Source organism: Felis catus, chromosome A2, assembly GCF_018350175.1.
Source record: "Felis catus isolate Fca126 chromosome A2, F.catus_Fca126_mat1.0, whole genome shotgun sequence".
NCBI lineage: Eukaryota > Metazoa > Chordata > Mammalia > Carnivora > Felidae > Felis > Felis catus.
This window is the reverse complement of record NC_058369.1, coordinates 24971740-24990455: the sequence shown is the minus strand read 5'-3', so window position 1 is coordinate 24990455 and position 18716 is coordinate 24971740. Positions and strand designations below refer to the sequence as shown.

At 43.5% G+C, this 18716-nt stretch overlaps 1 protein-coding gene across 11 annotated transcripts in view; it reads left to right on the top strand.

The window, feature by feature from the left end:
- ARHGEF3 (Rho guanine nucleotide exchange factor 3) overlaps nt 1-18716 on the top strand; it is a 310006-nt gene that overhangs the window by 223775 nt on the left and 67515 nt on the right. The window contains exon 1 of one of the 11 annotated variants that reach the window (XM_003982357.6): nt 14199-14448. The exons of the other annotated variants lie outside the window; for them this stretch is intronic. Within the exon in view, the coding sequence (XP_003982406.2) occupies nt 14353-14448 (96 nt within the window). The 5' untranslated portion in view covers nt 14199-14352. Of the gene's footprint in view, nt 1-14198; nt 14449-18716 lie in introns of those variants that run through there. 11 annotated transcript variants of the gene reach the window in all.

Below are 18716 nucleotides of genomic sequence, written 5' to 3'. Positions count from 1 at the left end.
AAACATCAGCTGGAAATCAGAAGACCTGAGCTTACTCTGAAATTTTGTTTTTAGAATAAATGTACAAAAGGAACTCCTTGAGTTACCAGCTACTCCTGGTATCTCCAGAGTATCTCCAGGTATCTCTAGGTCTGACTGTAGCACACTGTCACCTTTCCTGGGAAGAAAAGACTCTGCTACTTGAATAAAATTATATAAATATAAATATATCAATATATAAGTTATATATATAAATATATATTATATGTAAAAATTATATATAAATATATATAATTATATATAAATATCTTAATATGTATAAATTATATATAAATATATATATAATTATATATATATATATATTTTTTTTATTTTAAATTCTCTTCCCTTCTTTCCTCTCTTGTCTTTCTTGTGAAAGCACTTTGAGCTCTAAAGTAAGTTGGAAACTTATGAAACAGTATTTGTCACTGCCCTGGGCAAGGACACAAATGAAAACAAGAAGAATTTTTTCGCTCCCAGACAGCTCACCTTTGTTCAGGTTCCAAGAACGTGGGATAGAGGCAGAGGGAGGGCTCCCCTGCAGTTATCCCGCGGGAAGAGGTGCGCTCATTCACACGGACAAGAACTGATCTTGAGATTGAAACTGGCTTACGGTGGAGTGGGTGGCTAGGAACAAGGGAAAGAAATTGTTAGCATTTTTTGACGCAGTCCTTCATCTGCAGCAGCTCAACTTCTATCAGTTTGATCCAAGTCTGTGTTCATTTGAATTCAATTCTGCCAGCGTCTACTGAGTGCCTGCTGTGTGCCATGGTGGTCGGTTCAAGAGGAAGGATGTAGCTTCCCTCCCATTACCTCCAGTAGCTCCCCACCTCCAAAGCGCCCTGAGTAAGCTTAAGACCTAAGTATGCTCATTGTGGTTACTATGTAAACAGTTTCAAATGAACCTCCTGCCACCCCAGCCCCCCTGATTCCTGAAAGTCTCTCTCTTCCCCTTTCTCTTTCCCTATCACGTAACATTCAGTAGAATTTCATTATCTTCACGATGAAAGGAAACTGTGGAGCCACCCAGTTCTGGTTTGCTGACAGATGTATTCCACTCCTTCCCCCACCCAGGAAATCAGACAGAGCACCACTCATGTCTGGGCTCCTTTGCCCTAACTCCCTAGGTATAAAATGTAAGCGGTCAATGTTCCAAGAGACTTGGATTGAAAAACTCTAATCCATTACATTCGGTTTGATCAAAACGGGACCCAGGAAAGTCAAATAATTTGTCCGCAGCTGCTGTGAGTCTGTGGGTGAACAGGGACTGAAAGGTTTCTTAAGCCTGCACACGTGTGCTGCCTATAAAGCCACCTGTCCATGCTGGGGACAAGGATTGCTGCTCTATGGCCTAACGGCACACTGAAGCCAACAACAGTCCATCCTTGGGGAGGGGATGCAGCTGTGGGGTGAAGACCACTAGTGTCCTGAGAAGACTAAGTTCTGGTGTGGATATTTAGTAGCTGTGTGACCTTGAGCAAGTTACTTAGCCTTTCTGAACCTCTATACCATCATCTATAAAACAGAGAAAGTACCCTCTTCAGCAGGTTGTGAGGACTCTGTAAGATGATACATGTCACATCCTTGTCACAGTCTGGTGTAAAGCAAATTATTTTCTAGTATTTTAGCACTCACATGTGAACTCACCAGATCACAGTGGTTCCTTTTTGTTCTGTCGGAAGTTAACTGACATCTGTCTGTGTTACTCCATTTTTTGGAAAGAGAATGCAATGTGGAAATTTTGAGCTGTGGATGTGGCAAACGTGTACTCTCCTCTTAGAAATTATTTAAACAGCTTTGTTTGAATTATGTGTTTTCAACTGGCTGGTTGGTTGGTTCCCGGGCTTTAAGGAGATTCTTTCCTCTTCCAGACTTGCCTCCCAGCTCTCTTTGGGACCATAATAAACCTAGCTACTGTTTATAAAATTACTACTATGTGTTAGCCTCTTACCTGGATTCTCTCTAATCTTTACCTCCACCCTTTGAAGTTGGTGCTATTATGTCCTAATTGCAGATGAAGGCTCTGAGGCTCTGAAAGATTGAGTAACTTGTTTGATTGTTCCAACAGTTGAAGATGTTGAAGACTGGAAGGTGGAGAGGCACACTTGTGTGACCTGCAGTTGTCTGGCTGTGAGATTATGTCTGTGGTGACTTTAGCACTTGGGATTTACAATTGTCAGGGTCTGAGTGGCCATTCACCTTCTTTCTTTCTTTTACCAGGAGGGGAAACTAGTGAGCCAAGAAGTCATAGGACTTGACCAAAGTCAGTGTAGGAGTCCAGGGCTAAGATTTGAACCTAGGTTTCCTAACTCTTGTTTGATATTCTTTTAATCATATTATATAGACTTGAATCCTTGGCCCTCATCATCATAGTCTCTGGTACCAGGACAAATAAGTTGCAAATGACCTGCAAATAATTAATGTTCCACTTCATGATTGGAACTGAAGGTTCTGGAAGCAAGGTACTTGCATTTGAACCCCAGCTCTGCCACTTACCAGCTCTGTGACTTTGGGCAAGTTGAACTCCCTTCATAGAAGGACCCACCTCATCGAATTCTTGTGAGGATCACCTGAGATATGTCATGTAGCATCAAGAAACAGTGCCTGGCAGAGAGCAAACTCTCAGCGCACATTAGCTAAGGTCATCATTTGTTGGGTTCCTGGCACTTGGCAGGCATCTTTCAGCACTGGGGCTAGAACCCTGAACAAAAGAGTCATGATTTTTGACCTTATGGAGCTTACAGTTAAGTGGGAGACACTGATGTTAAAGACTAATGAAGCTTATGATTTACTGAGTACATCTGGTTCCACTTATTTAGAGGGCATTGTTTAGAAGTTGCTGCAATGTAGCTTTCCCTTTGGTTTTGATCTTTGTAAATGGGTGACATCAATGTCAATATTTTGCATCAGAAGCTTGGCCTGCGGTACACAGAGCCCTCAGCCTTGAAGCTCCTGGTACTCCGCACCACATGCCAGCAGCCATCTGTGTGTTGCATCCAGAACAGAACTGGCTGTGGTCCTTCCACTTGGATGTCAGCAGCCTACCCGAGGAGCAGAAAGGAAGTTATGACTGGGGAAAATCCACGAGGCAGCAAGACTTGGTCACTGAAGGAACAGACAGCTCTCCTAGTCATAACAGGCCTGTAGGAAGAGGACACAGTAGGAACCGAATGTTGCTGTACAGATAACACAGGCACCATACAGCCCAGTACCTATTTTTAAGTAGCAGTGGTATATTTCAGGCCTGTTCCATCCCGTTTATAAGGTAGCTCCATTTCCCTTTCAGGGTTTTTCTTTTGTTTTGTTTGCTCATAGTTGATCTTACCTCGGTTTAAACTTTGCTTTCTTGACCATTTGGTATTGAAAGAACCTTTATTCTTCGATGCATTTCCTGGCAAATGAGGATGCCAAGCTTAATTTTCTTTTTATTTTTTAAATCTATTTTTGAGAGACAGAGCATGAGCATGAGCATGAGCAGGGGAGGGGCAAAGAGAAAGGGAGACAGAGAATCCCAAGCAGGCTCCATGCTGCCAGCACAGAGCCTGATATAGGGCTCGAACCCACGAAACCATGAGATCATGACCTGAGCTGAAACCAAGAGTCAGATGCTTAACTGACTGAGCCACGCAGGTGCCCCAAGAAAGCTTTTTTCCTTTAATGTTTATCTTTGAGAGAGAGAGAGAGAGAGAGAGAGAGAGAGAGAGAGAGAGAGAGAGAGAGATGCGAGAGAGAGATGCGAGTAGGGGAGGGGCAGAGAGGGAGAGAGGGAGACACAGAATCTGAAGCAGGCTCCAAGCTGTCAGTACAGAGCCTGATGTAGGGCTCAAACCCATGAACCCTGAGATCATGACCTGAGCCGAAGTCAGACACTTAACTGACTGAGCCACCCAGGCGCCCCAAGCTGAATTTTCTGATGAACCCATATAAAATATTACCATTCTGGGCTGACTACAGCAAGCCTGCTGATTTTAGATAAGGATGGTTTCATCAGTACAAGATAATATCAGTTTTATTTTCTTTCCTGAAATAAAACAACATAAAATTGAGGCAGTATTTCATAGACACTTTGGTCTTTGCTGTTTTATAGAACCACAGAAGATAAGCATCTGTGTTTAAATCACCTTATTTTTTAGTTCAAGAAACTGGGCCTCACTGAGTTTACTTGACTTATTCAAGGTCACACAGCAAATTTAGAGGTAGAACCAGAATTGGATCCCACATCTTCAAATTTAGGTCAGTTCGCTCTTCACTGTGTCACTGCTTTTATATATGCTCCATGGTTAAATCAATACTTGAAATCATGGATTTAGAGGAAAGAATCATTAACCCCTTTGGAAGCAATAAAAGTAGAAAATATCCCCAAATCCCATCTTTTCCTCTCTGATTCATTGAGAAAAAAGAGAGGAGGAAGGTTAATAACAATATGGATTATGTGCTTATTTTGTGCCTAGAATGCTGACATATGTATTATCTCATGAAACTATTCATATATTTTATCTCATAAAAGCCTTGAAAGTCTCATAGCCTCATTTTGCAGTTGATGGCACAGAGGTTTGGCATGGCAAATAAGTTGTACAAAGTCATAGAGTTAGCAAGTGGAAAACTTGGTACTTGCCTCTAGGCTTCTTATTCTAGAGCTTGTATTTTCCTATTCTACCAGGAACTGAAGAATGGGGTGTTCAGAATTCCATAAAGTTGTATTGTAGAGCCAGGGTAGAAGGGGAATCTCTTATTCTTCAAAAATTAATGTCACAAGGTAATGCATGTGTAATTATTTTTCAGTTTACTGGAGCAGTCTGTACGTATTTTTTTCCCCTCACTTTGTAACTTTGCACCTTCCATATTAAAAGTTTCTTTAGGGAATGGAAATTAATTTGGAAGGCTCCATGACTCCTGCTTCCAGCTGGTACAGATGCTTGGCCTCCTCTGGACAGGTAGGAGGGAGAGTGCTGGCCTCTTTCTGCTGAGCTCGTAAACTGAAGTGTCTAAATTCAGGAGTGATGCCAGGTGGGGTGGGGACGAGGAAGGGAGGAAAGGGATGTGGTGTTTGGAGCCCATAACTCAGGAAACGTGATGGCACCTAATTTCAGAGTGGCATGAGGCAAGCGTTTAAGAATAATGAGCTATTGTTGTGGGTTTTTTTTTCTTTAATGGGTGGGTTGTTTTTATAAAGTTTTATGAACAGGAAACTGAAGCAAAATGCTGATCCCTTTGGTTTTTGAGCCCTGCCAGCATCATTTTCATTTTTATTTTTGAGTTGGTGACAGGCACTTCCTTTAACACTTCTGGGGATAAAGCGTAATGAGACACCCCGAACCTCATTTTATGATAGCAGAACCCAAATGAAGACTTGGAGTTTCAGATCTTCTCGATAACAGCATAAGGGACAGAATAAGATCCCTCTCTGACCCAGACAGAAAGATGGCTCTTTCAGAAACCAAGGTAGTCTGCAGAAATGTTTCCCTTTACAAAATTCTAGAAAATTTGCCCAACATGTGGCATATCTCTAACGTGCCCAAAAATGGGTCTTGCTGTGGCAAGGAAAATACTGATCGAATTCCCATCCTACCGTCAATCATAAAAACCCAGCCTATCCAGCTAGTATTTCTCCTGGAGTATGACTTCATCTTAAATAAGGTGGTCCTATCTGTTGTGCATTTTGGATGCACTGGACCAATATTTCAAGCACTTGGCTGCCAACTTCAGAGATGTTAAAAGCTGTTTTGCTCCTGCAGGGCATTTATTCATTGCTTACCTTGTAAAAGTTATGTCTTATTGCACTTTCCTGGCACCAGAGCAACCCTTGAATTTACCCATTGCATTTGGTTTTTCTGGGCCTGCAGACAGCACTGGGTTATTAAAGTTCAAGGAGGAAGCCACGTGATGTTGGCTTTACAATTTTAATTCTCTCTTACCTTCCTCCCTCCCTTCCTCCCACTCCCGAACAGATGAATTTTGTTTCCCATGTACCGTGTCAAAACTAGAATGGGCTCTCAAGGCATCTCTTGTAAGACTCCAGGTTAGGACGCCCAGAGGGGAAGAGCAATACCCTCCCTTGTTAGAGCAGCTGGCGAAGAAATTTCCTTCTTCTCCCATTGGCATCTTTGGATAAAAAAGTCCTTGAGCCATAATTTCACATCAGCCTGGGAACTTTAACACCATGGTTAATCTTGCAGAAACACCAGGCAAAAACCTCCCCTCCCCCTCCAAAGTCAGCCCCTCAAGGCCCAACTCAAGAGAACAAAGTCTCAATATAAACAACACTAGATATGGGCATGGCAAGTTGAATAAAAAAACACAGTTTAACCTGGAATCACAAATGTACAGAAGGAAAAGGAAGAAAATGCCTCTGGGGGGCAAGAAAAGGACAGATGAGCATGTTACAAGGTACCCCTGAAAATGGACTATTTGACATCCTTTGCCACCAGTTTCAGTCCCCCTGGCAAGTCTACCTTGTTCAGGAATTAGTGTAAATTGCCAGGTATGTGTAAAAAACCGGAGGGAACTGAAAGCTCTCAGTAACATCCAGGACAGCCTCAGAGCTTATACTGCAGGAACCATCTCTCAAAGTGGTCTCAGTGAGTTTTGGATTCCTCAAGAAAAATGTCTACCCATGTCTACTTCTCAAAAAAATTTTTAACAGCCCATTTTGGTGCTCTGCATATGATTTCTTGGTCCCATCACAGAAACTTGATATATGCTATGTTCCTTATTGCAAAAATTCTTCTCTGGATTCACCTATTCCGTGACAGCTTCTTTGATTAGCCCTATTTCAATTTAGTTTTCATTTTAACAAATATGGATCATGCTGACACATGCTAGAAGGAGCTGAGCCACTACAGTGAGAGAGATAGATAACGGTCCCTGTGCCCCTGTAGCTCACTGTCAGGTGGTGGAGGAATTGGTCATTAGGAGCTGGGTGAGTGTTGAGGAAAGAGGTCTTCAGTGCTGGGGAGCACAGAACAAGGGCTCCCCAACCTAGGAATCTAGGATATCCTTGGATGAGAGGAATTATCCAGGAAGCCATTTGGTGGTTGTTCTTGTGATGCCAAAGAACTAAGTGATCATGCAGCAGTAAAAGTTGGTGAACTAGAAGCCTGTACTTTTGTTCAGCCTTCTGTTGCCAAGAAGTCAGTCAGTCAGAATAGTGGGCATGTGAGACTTGAATTGCTGAACTTGGTTTTGAATGTCATATGGAAAAATTCAAACATAGCAGAACTCACCTCCCACTTAACCAAAGAACCCAGTGAACCTGCACCCTCTGTCCCACCTATAGTGTTGTCAGACGCCCACGGCATAAGGAACATGTTAGCTAATGGGCTGCTCTCTAACACGCACCAGACGACTTCTGCTCGTACCACATGAGTGAGACACAAACAAGCTTGCCAGGAGTCCCCAGGTCTGCTTCTGCTCACTGAACTCATTCTCTAATTAAGGTCTTCTACACACACTACTCTCCTCCCTGTACCCCCCTCTCTCCTGCCCCAGGTCTTTTTCAAGTAAACATCTCAAGCCAACTGCCCTCCTCCCATTCTCTACTGCTACAGCTAATTTTTTAAAAGCTTAAATGCAGTCATGTCCCCTGGCCATGAAGATAAGCATGTTTTTAATTGAAACTCTGGATACCAGATTGTAAATCAAGTTCTAAGAGCCAGAACATGTCTCCTGGTGGGTGGCTTAGTTGGTAGTTTACTCGGAGTGTGAACTTGTTTATTTTTCATTGTATCCCTGATGCACCCATACGGATGCAGGCTATCCAACGTTGAATAGCTGGATGAGCAAATAAGCAGCTCTCCATGCCCACTCAGGATTTTGATGTTATAACCATTGGGCTAACTACCCTTGGGCACCTCCAGCCTGAGAATCTGTGGTTCAGAATATTCCTGGAATGGGGGAGGTGGGCAGGCTTATTTGGGAGCCGGCTGATAATTCTAACTCACACCACTGTGCTATTCGATGCACTTTGAGAGGGTTTATCAAAAATTCAAATTTCTAGAGTCCATTGATGAAGATTCCAATTCAGTAGACCCAAAGTGGGGCCCAGGTATGGACTTGATAAGCTTCTCACTTTATTTCACTACAGGTGGTGTCTGGCATTAATGTCCCTGAATTCCCAGAAGTCACATTTCCATAAATGCATAATTTTTCAAATCCTGGCCAGATGATATGAATACTGCTATCATTGATATACACATTTTACACATTTCTCCCACATTTTAATTTTTTTAGAATTAGGATATATCTTCTAATTGATCACATGTTATAATTTAATTGGCAACATTTTTCTTTCTTGGTAATACATAAAATAATAGCACATATTACAGTCTTTGGCATCTTAGGTTTGGTGAAATATGGTACTTTGATTTCTGAGTTTGTAGTTGATGGAAAACAGTTCTACTATCCAAAACTAGAATTTACATATTTAAAAAAATTTTTTTTTCAACGTTTATTTATTTTTGGGACAGAGAGAGACAGAGCCTGAACGGGGGAGGGGCAGAGAGAGAGGGAGACACAGAATCGGAAACAGGCTCCAGGCTCTGAGCCATCAGCCCAGAGCCTGACGCGGGGCTCGAACTCACGGACCGCGAGATCATGACCTGGCTGAAGTCGGACGCTCAACTGACTGCGCCACCCAGGCGCCCCTAGAATTTACATATTTTAGACAACAATTTCTCCATGCAGTGGTTAGTGTAGAAAACCTATATAACACATAACATTAGCTATAGTCTGAGGGGAATAAATATTTTGGAGTGTAACAAATTTATTGAATTCTTGGTCAAAAGATATGAAATACTCTTAAACAAATTCAGACTACCCATAAAGTTCAAAGACCCTATAGTAGCATACAGAAAGTGTTCTAAAGACTGGCTTAAATTCTTTAAGCAAAACAAGCCTGCTGATAGTAATCAGCTCAAATTGGACAAAGTCAGGATTCTTACTACAAATGAGTGAAGACAGGTTTCCAGTCGTACATGCTGTGTGGTCAGAAATACCATATAACAAAAAGACAGTAAATTGAATCCCTTGGGATTTTTGTTTCATCACTGAGTTTGAGTTTCTGCCCCCCAAAACAATTAAATATGGTGGTGAAGGTTTTCCTGGGAAAGACCAAACTTTGAAACATTTCTTCCTCCTCTCTGATTTCTTCTTCAAGTATTATCTTTCATTGAAACTTTCATTTTCACTTATCATTTGAAGTGCATTTTCATATCAGTAGCAGTTTAAGACAGTTTTCTGTCCCCCACCCTTTATTCCCCTATCTTTTGTTTTCTTGTCCTTTTGTGTTTTATGAAATACGTGATTTTGTTAAGTGTCAGGTTTGGGCAACAGGGAAAGATTCTAGGCATGTCAATATTCTGAGGCAACTTGGCACTGAAGCATTTTTTCTTTGCTCCACCATGCCCAAACTGACATTTGTGGTCGAGGTCTGAAGCAAGAATATCCTTAAGGTCAAAACCAACAGATTATCCTGATGCTATATTTCAGTTACACTCTCTCTTTAATGCAAGTTTTCTCAACAGCAGCATTATTGACATTTTGAACCTGTAAATTCTTTGTTGTAGGGGCTGTCCTGTGCATTATAGGATGTCTGCCAGCATCCTGAGTCTCTATCTACTAGATGCCACTAGGACCCCACCCCCACCCCAATGACAATAAAAAATGTATTCAGACATTGCCAAATGTCACCGGGGAGACAAAATTGCCCCCAGGTGAGAATCACCGCTGTAATGAACTAGAGGTGAGGAAGGTACCTGTCTGTGGTATATCAGGGCAAGACAAATATTCATTCCCTTTTAAAAAAACATAAAGTCTTGATTATTTTTGCATTATAGCTGGTAATCCACAGGATTAGCTCTATCTTGGGAGAAAGAAAAAGATTGTATCACTTAACCGGTTTTTCAAACTTGTTTCACAAAATGAGATCTTTAAGTGAATGCAAGAATGAAGTCTTCCAGCTTTAGAATATCCAGGGATATATTTTCATAAATCTAGCCTGGAGCCAGTGGACACAACCCCAGGCAGGCAGAGAGTAATAATACTGATATGATTTTGGATATTATCAGTGTTTTGTTGGTGCCATTTTTACCCGTCTGGCAGGAAACCACAGTCCTGAGATCTCAGAATTCACTGCCAGAACTTTTTCAGACTTTTGACTCCCCTCTCTCATCAAGACTGAAGCGGCAGAGAGGAGAGGGAGCTCAGTCATTAGCTGGGAATGTTGCCCAAATGGAAGGGGGGAAGGGGGAGGTGTTGGTACACATGTGTATCCAACATGTACCTACACGACTGTGTGAGATCAGCAGGGGTGGGAGAGATAGTTCCAGATGCCAAGGAGCAGATGGAGGTGCGTGTGTTTGAAGGCTGGGCTGTAGAGGATTGGCTGCTGTCACCTGAGCTCCTTCTGCAAATGCACACCTTGCTGCAGAGGTTATAGTTGAAAGGCCATGTTTTAAAGTCAACCATACTGCTTGAGCAGATGTGTATTACACACCTCCCTGGCACAGAGGTTCAGGAATAGGAAGAGAAGAAAGGGGAGAAATGTAGCTGATTGAGCACCTGCTCTGTAATGAACACTCTTTCATATTTGATGAATGAATGAATGAATGAATGAATGAGACTTTAAGGAGAAAAAGAACCCACTAACTCTGATGTTAAGTGTAATGGTAACAGGACAAGGCATCGTCCCATTGGCTGAGAAGGTCTCCACAACCACTAACTTCTGAAGTTTTAGCCTCAAGCTGGCCTGTTGTGCTCACCGCCACAGCAGTGAGATTTGAGGAGTTGATTGATGGTCTCCCAGCCATGCCTGGCTGTCTGCTCTTCTGAAAGGAGCTAATAACCAGTGGTGGGCTTGTGTGTGGAGGCCCACCACTCCACCGGCAGCACAAACAAGCCCCACTCGGCCCAGGCGAGAATGCAGGCCCCACTCTTGGCACTGTTCCTGGAAACGAAGAACAGGCTTCTTTATTCCAGTCTCCAGGCTTCTGGCTAGCAAGGAACACTGCCCGGCTGTGAAGCGTTTTATAGGATTATAACGGGTTGTGCTAAAGGCGAGTTCTGAAAAGCACTTTGTGCCACTGCTTTGAGTGAAGCTGACTGTTAGGGCAGTGTTGTTCCTAAGCCCATAAACACACACACACACACACACACACACACACACACACACACACGGGAATGCCGGGCTCCTGGGGCCCACTCAGCTGGGCAGCACTGCAGAGTTGGCCTGGCTTCCCTCAGTTCTGACACCAGCCTCAGGAGTGTGCTTAGGAACCATCCTGTAGAGCAGCCTGCTTTCTGACAAAGTCTTTGGTCACAGACACCTCTGTTTGGAATCCTAGGCAGAATACCCAAACCCCAAAGCTGCTAATGTTGGAGCAGTACACCACACACGAGGGAGGTTCTGAAGTCAGGGCACAAGGTGGACATTGCATGGAGTCAAAAATACCCTTGAAAAAATTTTAAATGTCTCAAGGACCACATACATACATGGCTTGTGTATACCCCAAATTGCCAGCTTCAGTTTACAGACCTTATTGTACCCAAAATATATGTCTTTAAACACCAGAGCCCTATTTATGGTGGTGAGACATTCATGCTTTGAGAAGCTTAGAAGCATCTGACAAGCCAAGGGAACTCCAGGTCCCCATCTTTCCTTTCACTCTCATTTGGGGGCTTATGCTTTTTTTTTTTCAGCACTATGTAAATGATTACTGGCCATTAGCAATCTCTTTCTATCTCTATCTCTCTCTCTCTGCCTAACATATCTGGCAGAAAACACAGAAGTTTGCTACACATATGTTCTGTGGCCATGTATATTGATTTTTATTGTTCCAAATCTTTTGTTATGAGAGAGAGTGGATATAGCAGCCTTCCTATCAACCAGTATGACTATTCTTTGCTCTATGATAGTTGTACTTAAACTTGAGGTTAAAGTACCCACTTTTCCATGGGGTTTATGTACTGCTACACTGGGCTTAGGGTATGCCAGACTCCCTGTCCAGCCCTGAGGATCCCGCAGTGAATGGACCAGTCGAAGTTTGCTAAGGTCACTCTTTCTCACCAAGTGCTGGAGGTGCACTTCCCAACTAGAGGATAAGGCCCAGCGAACTTGTCAAAGCTCGTCCTCAAAGGGGCTGTTGCTGGCCAGATCATCCTGTTGAGATGATGGGCCTGAGGGGCCAGAGGAGCAGGAAGAAGACGGGAATGAGGAGCGGCTGCATGTGCTTCAGCTCATATCCTCAGCCAGGGTAGCCCTGAGTGAGGCATGTCACTGCCTCTCCTGGCCCTCCTTTGGCTGCAGAATTAATCAGGGGCTGTGTTAGTTGGGTGCCTTTGGAGATGACATTCCCTTCATGCCCCCACCAAGCTTGGTCAGGCTCACAGGGAGCACTTACATAAGCTCCCCAATCAGCACAGCCCGGGTTAAGAAATGAAGTTGTGTTCAGGAATACAGGTAGAAAAACTCAGTGGTCCATGGGCATCTTTCTCACTGCAAACCTCGTCTTCGATCACCTCCTTCCCACTGCTTGAGTATGTATATTTGAGGGGAAAAAAATCCATGTGTTTTCTCCAATCTCAGCCGGAACCCACTAATTCAGGAGTCTCCTTTACACATGTGGCAACAACGGGGCTAGCAAAACTGGCCAGACTCTCTCTTTTCTGAAGGCAGTTTGTCCACACTAGCTGGACAGGAAAGTAGGTGAATTTAGTGCCAGGGTGTGTGGATTTGGTACCTGGGATGAAAGATCTATGTATCATGAGGTTTCCTGCCTGGAAAGTAGAAACGGGATTCTGGCCTTAGCTGGAAGCAGAGAACACTGTAACAAGGTCTAGATATTTCCATTCCCATTACCTCCTGTACACCTAAGAAGTCAAAACAAAAGACATCAGCTCCCTAGACCACCACCTGCAGTGGTCATGACTTTGATGGGGGCCAGGGGGTGGGATTTCAACAGTGCAGTCTACAAAATAACTTTTGAGACAGTGATCATTTTAATATTAAAAAATTAATTTCCCAAGTAACACATAAATATATTTTTCTTGTAAAAAATTTAAGAACATTAGCTATAAATTTAAAGTCTCTTTTACAGCCTTTAATTCCAGGTGTATACCTGGCATGGATTGCCTCCCCTAGCCCCAAGGGGACTTTTAAGTTTGCTGTGCATCCTTCTGGATGGTTTTCAATAGTATTTACCTACATTTTGCTATAGAAAATACATGGTATTATGTAGATGTGTTTTCAACACAAATGGTATTAATATTGGGCTTACTCTGCAATTGTTCTTTAACTGAATGTGATACATACACTGGAGATCTCTCCATGCCACAACCCTGGACCCATCTTGTTTTTGACTGCTGCTGAGTGGGGTTTTATAGGGAGGAGAATTTATTCAAGCATTCCCTGTTGATGGATATTACAGTGGTTCCAGTTTGGGGGTTTTGCTTGTTTGCTTTTTACTGTTCCAGACTGGGCTGCAGCAAATGATCTTAGAATTGCCTATTGAACATTTACAATGTAGTTCTCCAGTAAGGCATGGTATAGCCAACCGGGTCCTGCTGCAGAGCTTCATCTTGAACAGACCCTGTCAGACTGCCCTTGTGAGTGGCTGACAGCCACTAATCAGCCTCTTCATATTTAAAAATGGGTACAGAGGAAGGCGCCCAAGGGAAGTCTCTGGAAGTGGTGGAAATACATTTCCTGATTGTGGAAGTGGTTACGTGAGTGTTTACGTTTGTCAATACTCAACTGACTATATAACTTAAAGTGGGCACATATTACTGTTTATAGACTATACACTCCAGTGACGTTCAGATGTTCATTAAAAAAAAAACCACACAACTGTGGGGGGTGGAGACTTGCTGGGAATAAGGCAAGACGGAATACTACCTCTTCTTAATATGGGCTTTTAAAATGCTGGCTTTTCCTTCCACCGGGTCTCCTCTCTACTCGCCGCCTCTTCCACTCCCGGAGTGAGGGGTAGTCGTTGCACGGGTGGCCTCGGGCCTCCGCCTCGAGGAAGGAAAAGACCCTCGGTAGAATCATCCCTCTCCTCGCTGGGGCGTTTCCGCGGGGCGGTACCTGGGCGTTCCAAGGACGCGCGGGGGCGGGGCCGAGGCGGTGCCCGCCCCGCCCCAGGTGGGTGGGCCCGCACTAGGCTCCGCCCCCTTTCAGCCGGAGAGCCGAGTCGGTCCCACCCGGCAAGAAGCCGGCTGTCAGTCTCCGTGCCGCCACTGCCGCCGGGCACCGTGGAGCTGGGGCCCCCTTTCGCCTGGGAGTTTTGTAGTCGCCTCGGGTCAGCGGTGACATCCCAAAGAGCAGGCCCGGCAGCCACCATGGTGGCCAAGGATTACCCCTTCTACCTCACGGTCAAGAGGGCGAACTGCAGCCTGGAGGTACCCCCAGCCAGCAGTCCGGTCAAGGACGCCGAGGTAGGGTCTCCACCTGGACCTCTCTGGGTCCATCTGGCAGTCCCTCTGTCTGTCTCCATCTCTCAGTCCCTCGGCTCCCTCTCTGTATCAGTCTCTCTCTGCCTGCATCTTTCATTCGGTGTGTTCCTCTTTCTTTCTCTCCCTCTGCTTCTGCGAATCCCCCTCCCTCTCCCCATTTCTCACACTCACTGTCTCCCTCCATGTCTCACTCTGTCTCTGCCTCCTTTTTGCCCCTTCTCTGTGGATCATCATGAGCCTCCTCCCCTATCCCTGTCCCCCTTCCTCTTGGCCAGGGAGCAGCTAGCTGCCTCCTCACCCTTGCCTCTCGCATCCTGCAGGGCTCTCAGACTGTCAGTCTTCTGTCTAGACCCAACAGAGGGACTTTCTCTTACTGTATCCTTAGGCCCAGATGTCAGTCAAGAGCTACCTTTCAAGCTTGGGCTTCCTCTTGCCTGGGTTGGGAAGCAAGAGAAGGCCTTTGGGGGCCATCTCACCTGTCAGACTTGACCTCACAGTTGTTTGGCAGCAAAGACAGGACCTGGCACCTCTGCTTGTCATCTGTGGCCATTGGGGTCATTCAGCTGGAAGTCTGGGGGCTAAATGAATAGTCTAAGTGTCTTGTACGTGGAGCCCGAAAATGAATTAAACTCCTTGAGGGCAGTGGAAAGCTGTCTTGGAACACTAGAAACAATTATCTTTCTGAAAGGGAACTTTCCAGTGCCTTAAGGATGATGTGAAGGAGTCCTCCTGGCTTGTATTTAGTCTTGCCATTTACTTCTGTGTGTTATATCTCTGGCAAAGAGCTCAAAAGGCTGGGTTCAACTGGAAAAGAAAGCATCCTTCTTTGTCTTTAAGGTTCTTAGGGAATATAGTTGCTTCCATTAGACCACAGCTTTGCTGTGGCTGAGCTATAGTGGAACCCACGGGACCCAGCTCATCACTGCTGCTCATGTGTGTATCTGAGAGATCATCACTGTGCCCAACCACGACTGGGGAAAGTCTGGAGACAGATGTGCATCCGACCTTGTCGCAGCATTCTTAAGGGTTCTCTACCTACCCACCACCCTTGGGTCTACTTAGCTGTGTGCACTTGGCTCACTGAATTATGTATGTTTGGGAGGACAGCATCAAAGATTCATTGCCTCTAACAAGAGCTGCTCCAAGCTGACAAGACTCCAAACAGTCTTCAGTTGTAATCAGCTTTCTGTAAGCTGAGCACAACTAACTTCTCACCCCCACCCCCACCCCACACTCCAGCTCAGTTGTATATTTTCACAAAGAGTTTTTGTTCCTAGTAGCTGTGGAAGTGTGATGGCCTTAATGGTGTTTGAATTTTTATGTAAGTTTTGACAAGATAGCACCAGCATACAGTTCAGGTTGTTCAGGCTTGGAATAGATATAATGATTTTTCCATAGGAACTTCATAATTTAATGAATATAAGAGCAGTGAAGCTAGTGCCCCCTCAAACTCCTTTTCAAGGACACAAATCATAACCAAGTTTAATAAGTTGAAATGGATCAAAGGAAAGAATAGTGAGAATAGCTGTGGACCCTAACCAGTCCCTTTTTGCCATCCCTTAGTCCTATGTTTTCTGAGCAGTTTGGCAAAAAGCTTAGGTAAAACTCATCTGCTTGACCTTTTCATATACTTAGAATATAAATATATCTGTATGTCACAAATGTGAGGAAAGACATGTATCACCAAATGTCAAATATTAGTTTTCTTCATGGTAGCCAGATACAGATTTTAAAATGTGACTTATTTTCCTTTTGGGGGGATATCCTGGTATGGCAGTAAGGATGGGAGAGGGACAATTTTGAAAATGGTAAATATTTTTCAGGTATCACCATTGAGGAGTGTGTGTGTGTGTGTGTGTGTGTGTGTAGTTTAAATCAGAAATATCTTGTATGCTCTATACATCCTGAAGCAGAAGGGTCCAGTGACGTGCACCTCCTAGCTTCATTTCCTGATAATGGTGATAGGCAAAGTTGGAAAAAGAAACCAAAGTGAATTTAGGGGGTAGTTTTCTGGTTTCATTATCCGTGCAAAAGATAAGTCAACCCCTGTAGGCCTTACTTCTCCATAAGCAACTAACTAAAACATATTTTCTGCCAGCAGGTGTCGTCAGTATTTGTAAGTGTTTGAAGAACAGCATACCCTGGTATGCCTGTTGAAAAACATGATTATACACATGTTTATAAGCTAAGCATTGACTGTTAATTCCTATGAAAGTACTTTTTAAGATTGATAAATTTTTTCCAAAAATAAGGTGGTTATAAAGAGAAAAACTGACTTATCCAAAGTGCTTTTTGACCTTCAAAGGAAGCAAAGCACCTGTGCCCTTTGGACATATAATGGCCATTCCTTTGGAATTTGCTGTGGGGAGGAGCACTGCATGGGCAAGTGCCTTCTAGCATGGCTCCTGAGGTTGCAGCAGGCATGCTGGGGAAAGCCACTCAAGGAAAGCCTTACGGGGAAAGGCCTGGTGTGCAGTGGTGTGCATCTGATACCATACACTTGAGTTGAAAATCTGCAACAATAAACATTCTCTTAAATTCAAATCATAACAAAATTTCTACTTAAGATTTAAATGCTTTGTAATTTTTTAAATTTTGGCGATGGTTTCCAGTGAAAGGAAAAAGGTGATATATTTTTAAATTTAATTTTCTTTAAATATTTTCTTAAAAATATTTATTTTAAACATGAAAAGTATTATGCACGGATTATGATATTAATACAATACTGCTTCTTAATCTGGTATTTCTTTATGGCATGGATATGTGAGTTGGGTTGCAAGTGTTTAATTTTAATACCCATAACCAGCTAGATCTTCCTGCTCTAATCGTTAACTGTGAAATCCAAGGACCTTAGTCCATTTTAGTCCATGGCTCTAGACTTTCCCAGAGAAGCATCGTTAAGCTTGCTCCTTCTGATCACTGATGTAGTTTCATTCAATTTATCTGTTTTCTTATTTGTTGGGCGCTTATTCCCATGCCAAGAGGGACTGGTCCTTCCAGGCATGTTAGGTCCTCTGAACACCTGACCAAGTCACAAGAAGGAAAATGGTTAGCTCTTAATGAATTACACTGATTGTACGTTTAAAGGCACCATTTCCATATGGTGAAGTTTGCGTTTAAAGAAAGAAGGCTCTGGGGCGCCTGGGTGGCTCAGTCGGTTGAGCATCGGACTTCGGCTCAGGTCATGATCTCACAGTTCGTGAGTTTGAGCCCCTCATCGGGCTCTGTGCTGACAGCTCAGAGCCTGGGGCCTGCTTCAGATTTTGTGTCTGCCTCCTTCTCTGCCCCTTCCCCGCTCATACTCTGTCTCTCTCTGTCTCTCAAAAATGAGTAAACGTTAAAAAATAATTTTTAAAGAAAGAAGGCTCTGGGGCACCTAGGTGGCTCAGTCAGTTAAGTGTCCAACTTCAGCTCAGGTCGTGATCTTGTGGTTTATGAATTCAAGCCCCGCATCGGGTTCTGTGCTGACACAGCTTGGAGCCTGGAGTCTGCTTCAAATTCTGTGTCTCCCTCTCTCTGCCCCTCCCCTGCTCGTGCTCTGTTTCTTTCTCTCTCTCTCTCTCTCTCAAAAATAAACAAACATTAAAAATATAAGGAAACGTGGCTCAAATGAATGGATATGTTGGCTAAGGATGCTGGAGCCTGGTGAGAAGGTTTTAAGAGTTTGGGGTCAATCTCATTTTTAATGATAATACAAAGAGATGTTTCTGTTATTTTCTTTCTAAGAATATATCTGAAAATTTGATGGACAGCTCACTTTGAGTTTTAAGATGCACTATTTCAGATGTTGGTCAGGATTAGGCCAGATTTAGTTAGCAGAATTTGTAATCATTGCCTTTCTCTCAAAAGTATATGATCTGATTTTGATTCAGCCGGTATATTTGTGTGACTCTTGGAATGACGTGTATCTAGAAATGACGGAGCTCTATTCCTCTCCTAAGTACCACATCTAGTGTCTCACTTGAGACCTAAGCCATGTTGTAGGGTTAACATAAAGTACATATTTTTTCCCTCACTTTATGAATAAAGACACTGAGGGGAGGTGACTTACAGAAAGCCATGAAGAAAATCGGCAGCTAAACTGAGAGCCAATGCCAGGTTTCCTGATGGGTTTAGTCCAGCATTTCATACAGTGTACCTTGTGGCATCTAAGGGTGTTTACCTCTGTGAAGAAAGAGGGAGGGGAATGAATACTTAACAGACATATAAAATGCTTTAAAATATTTTCTTTTAAGTATATAATCACGAGT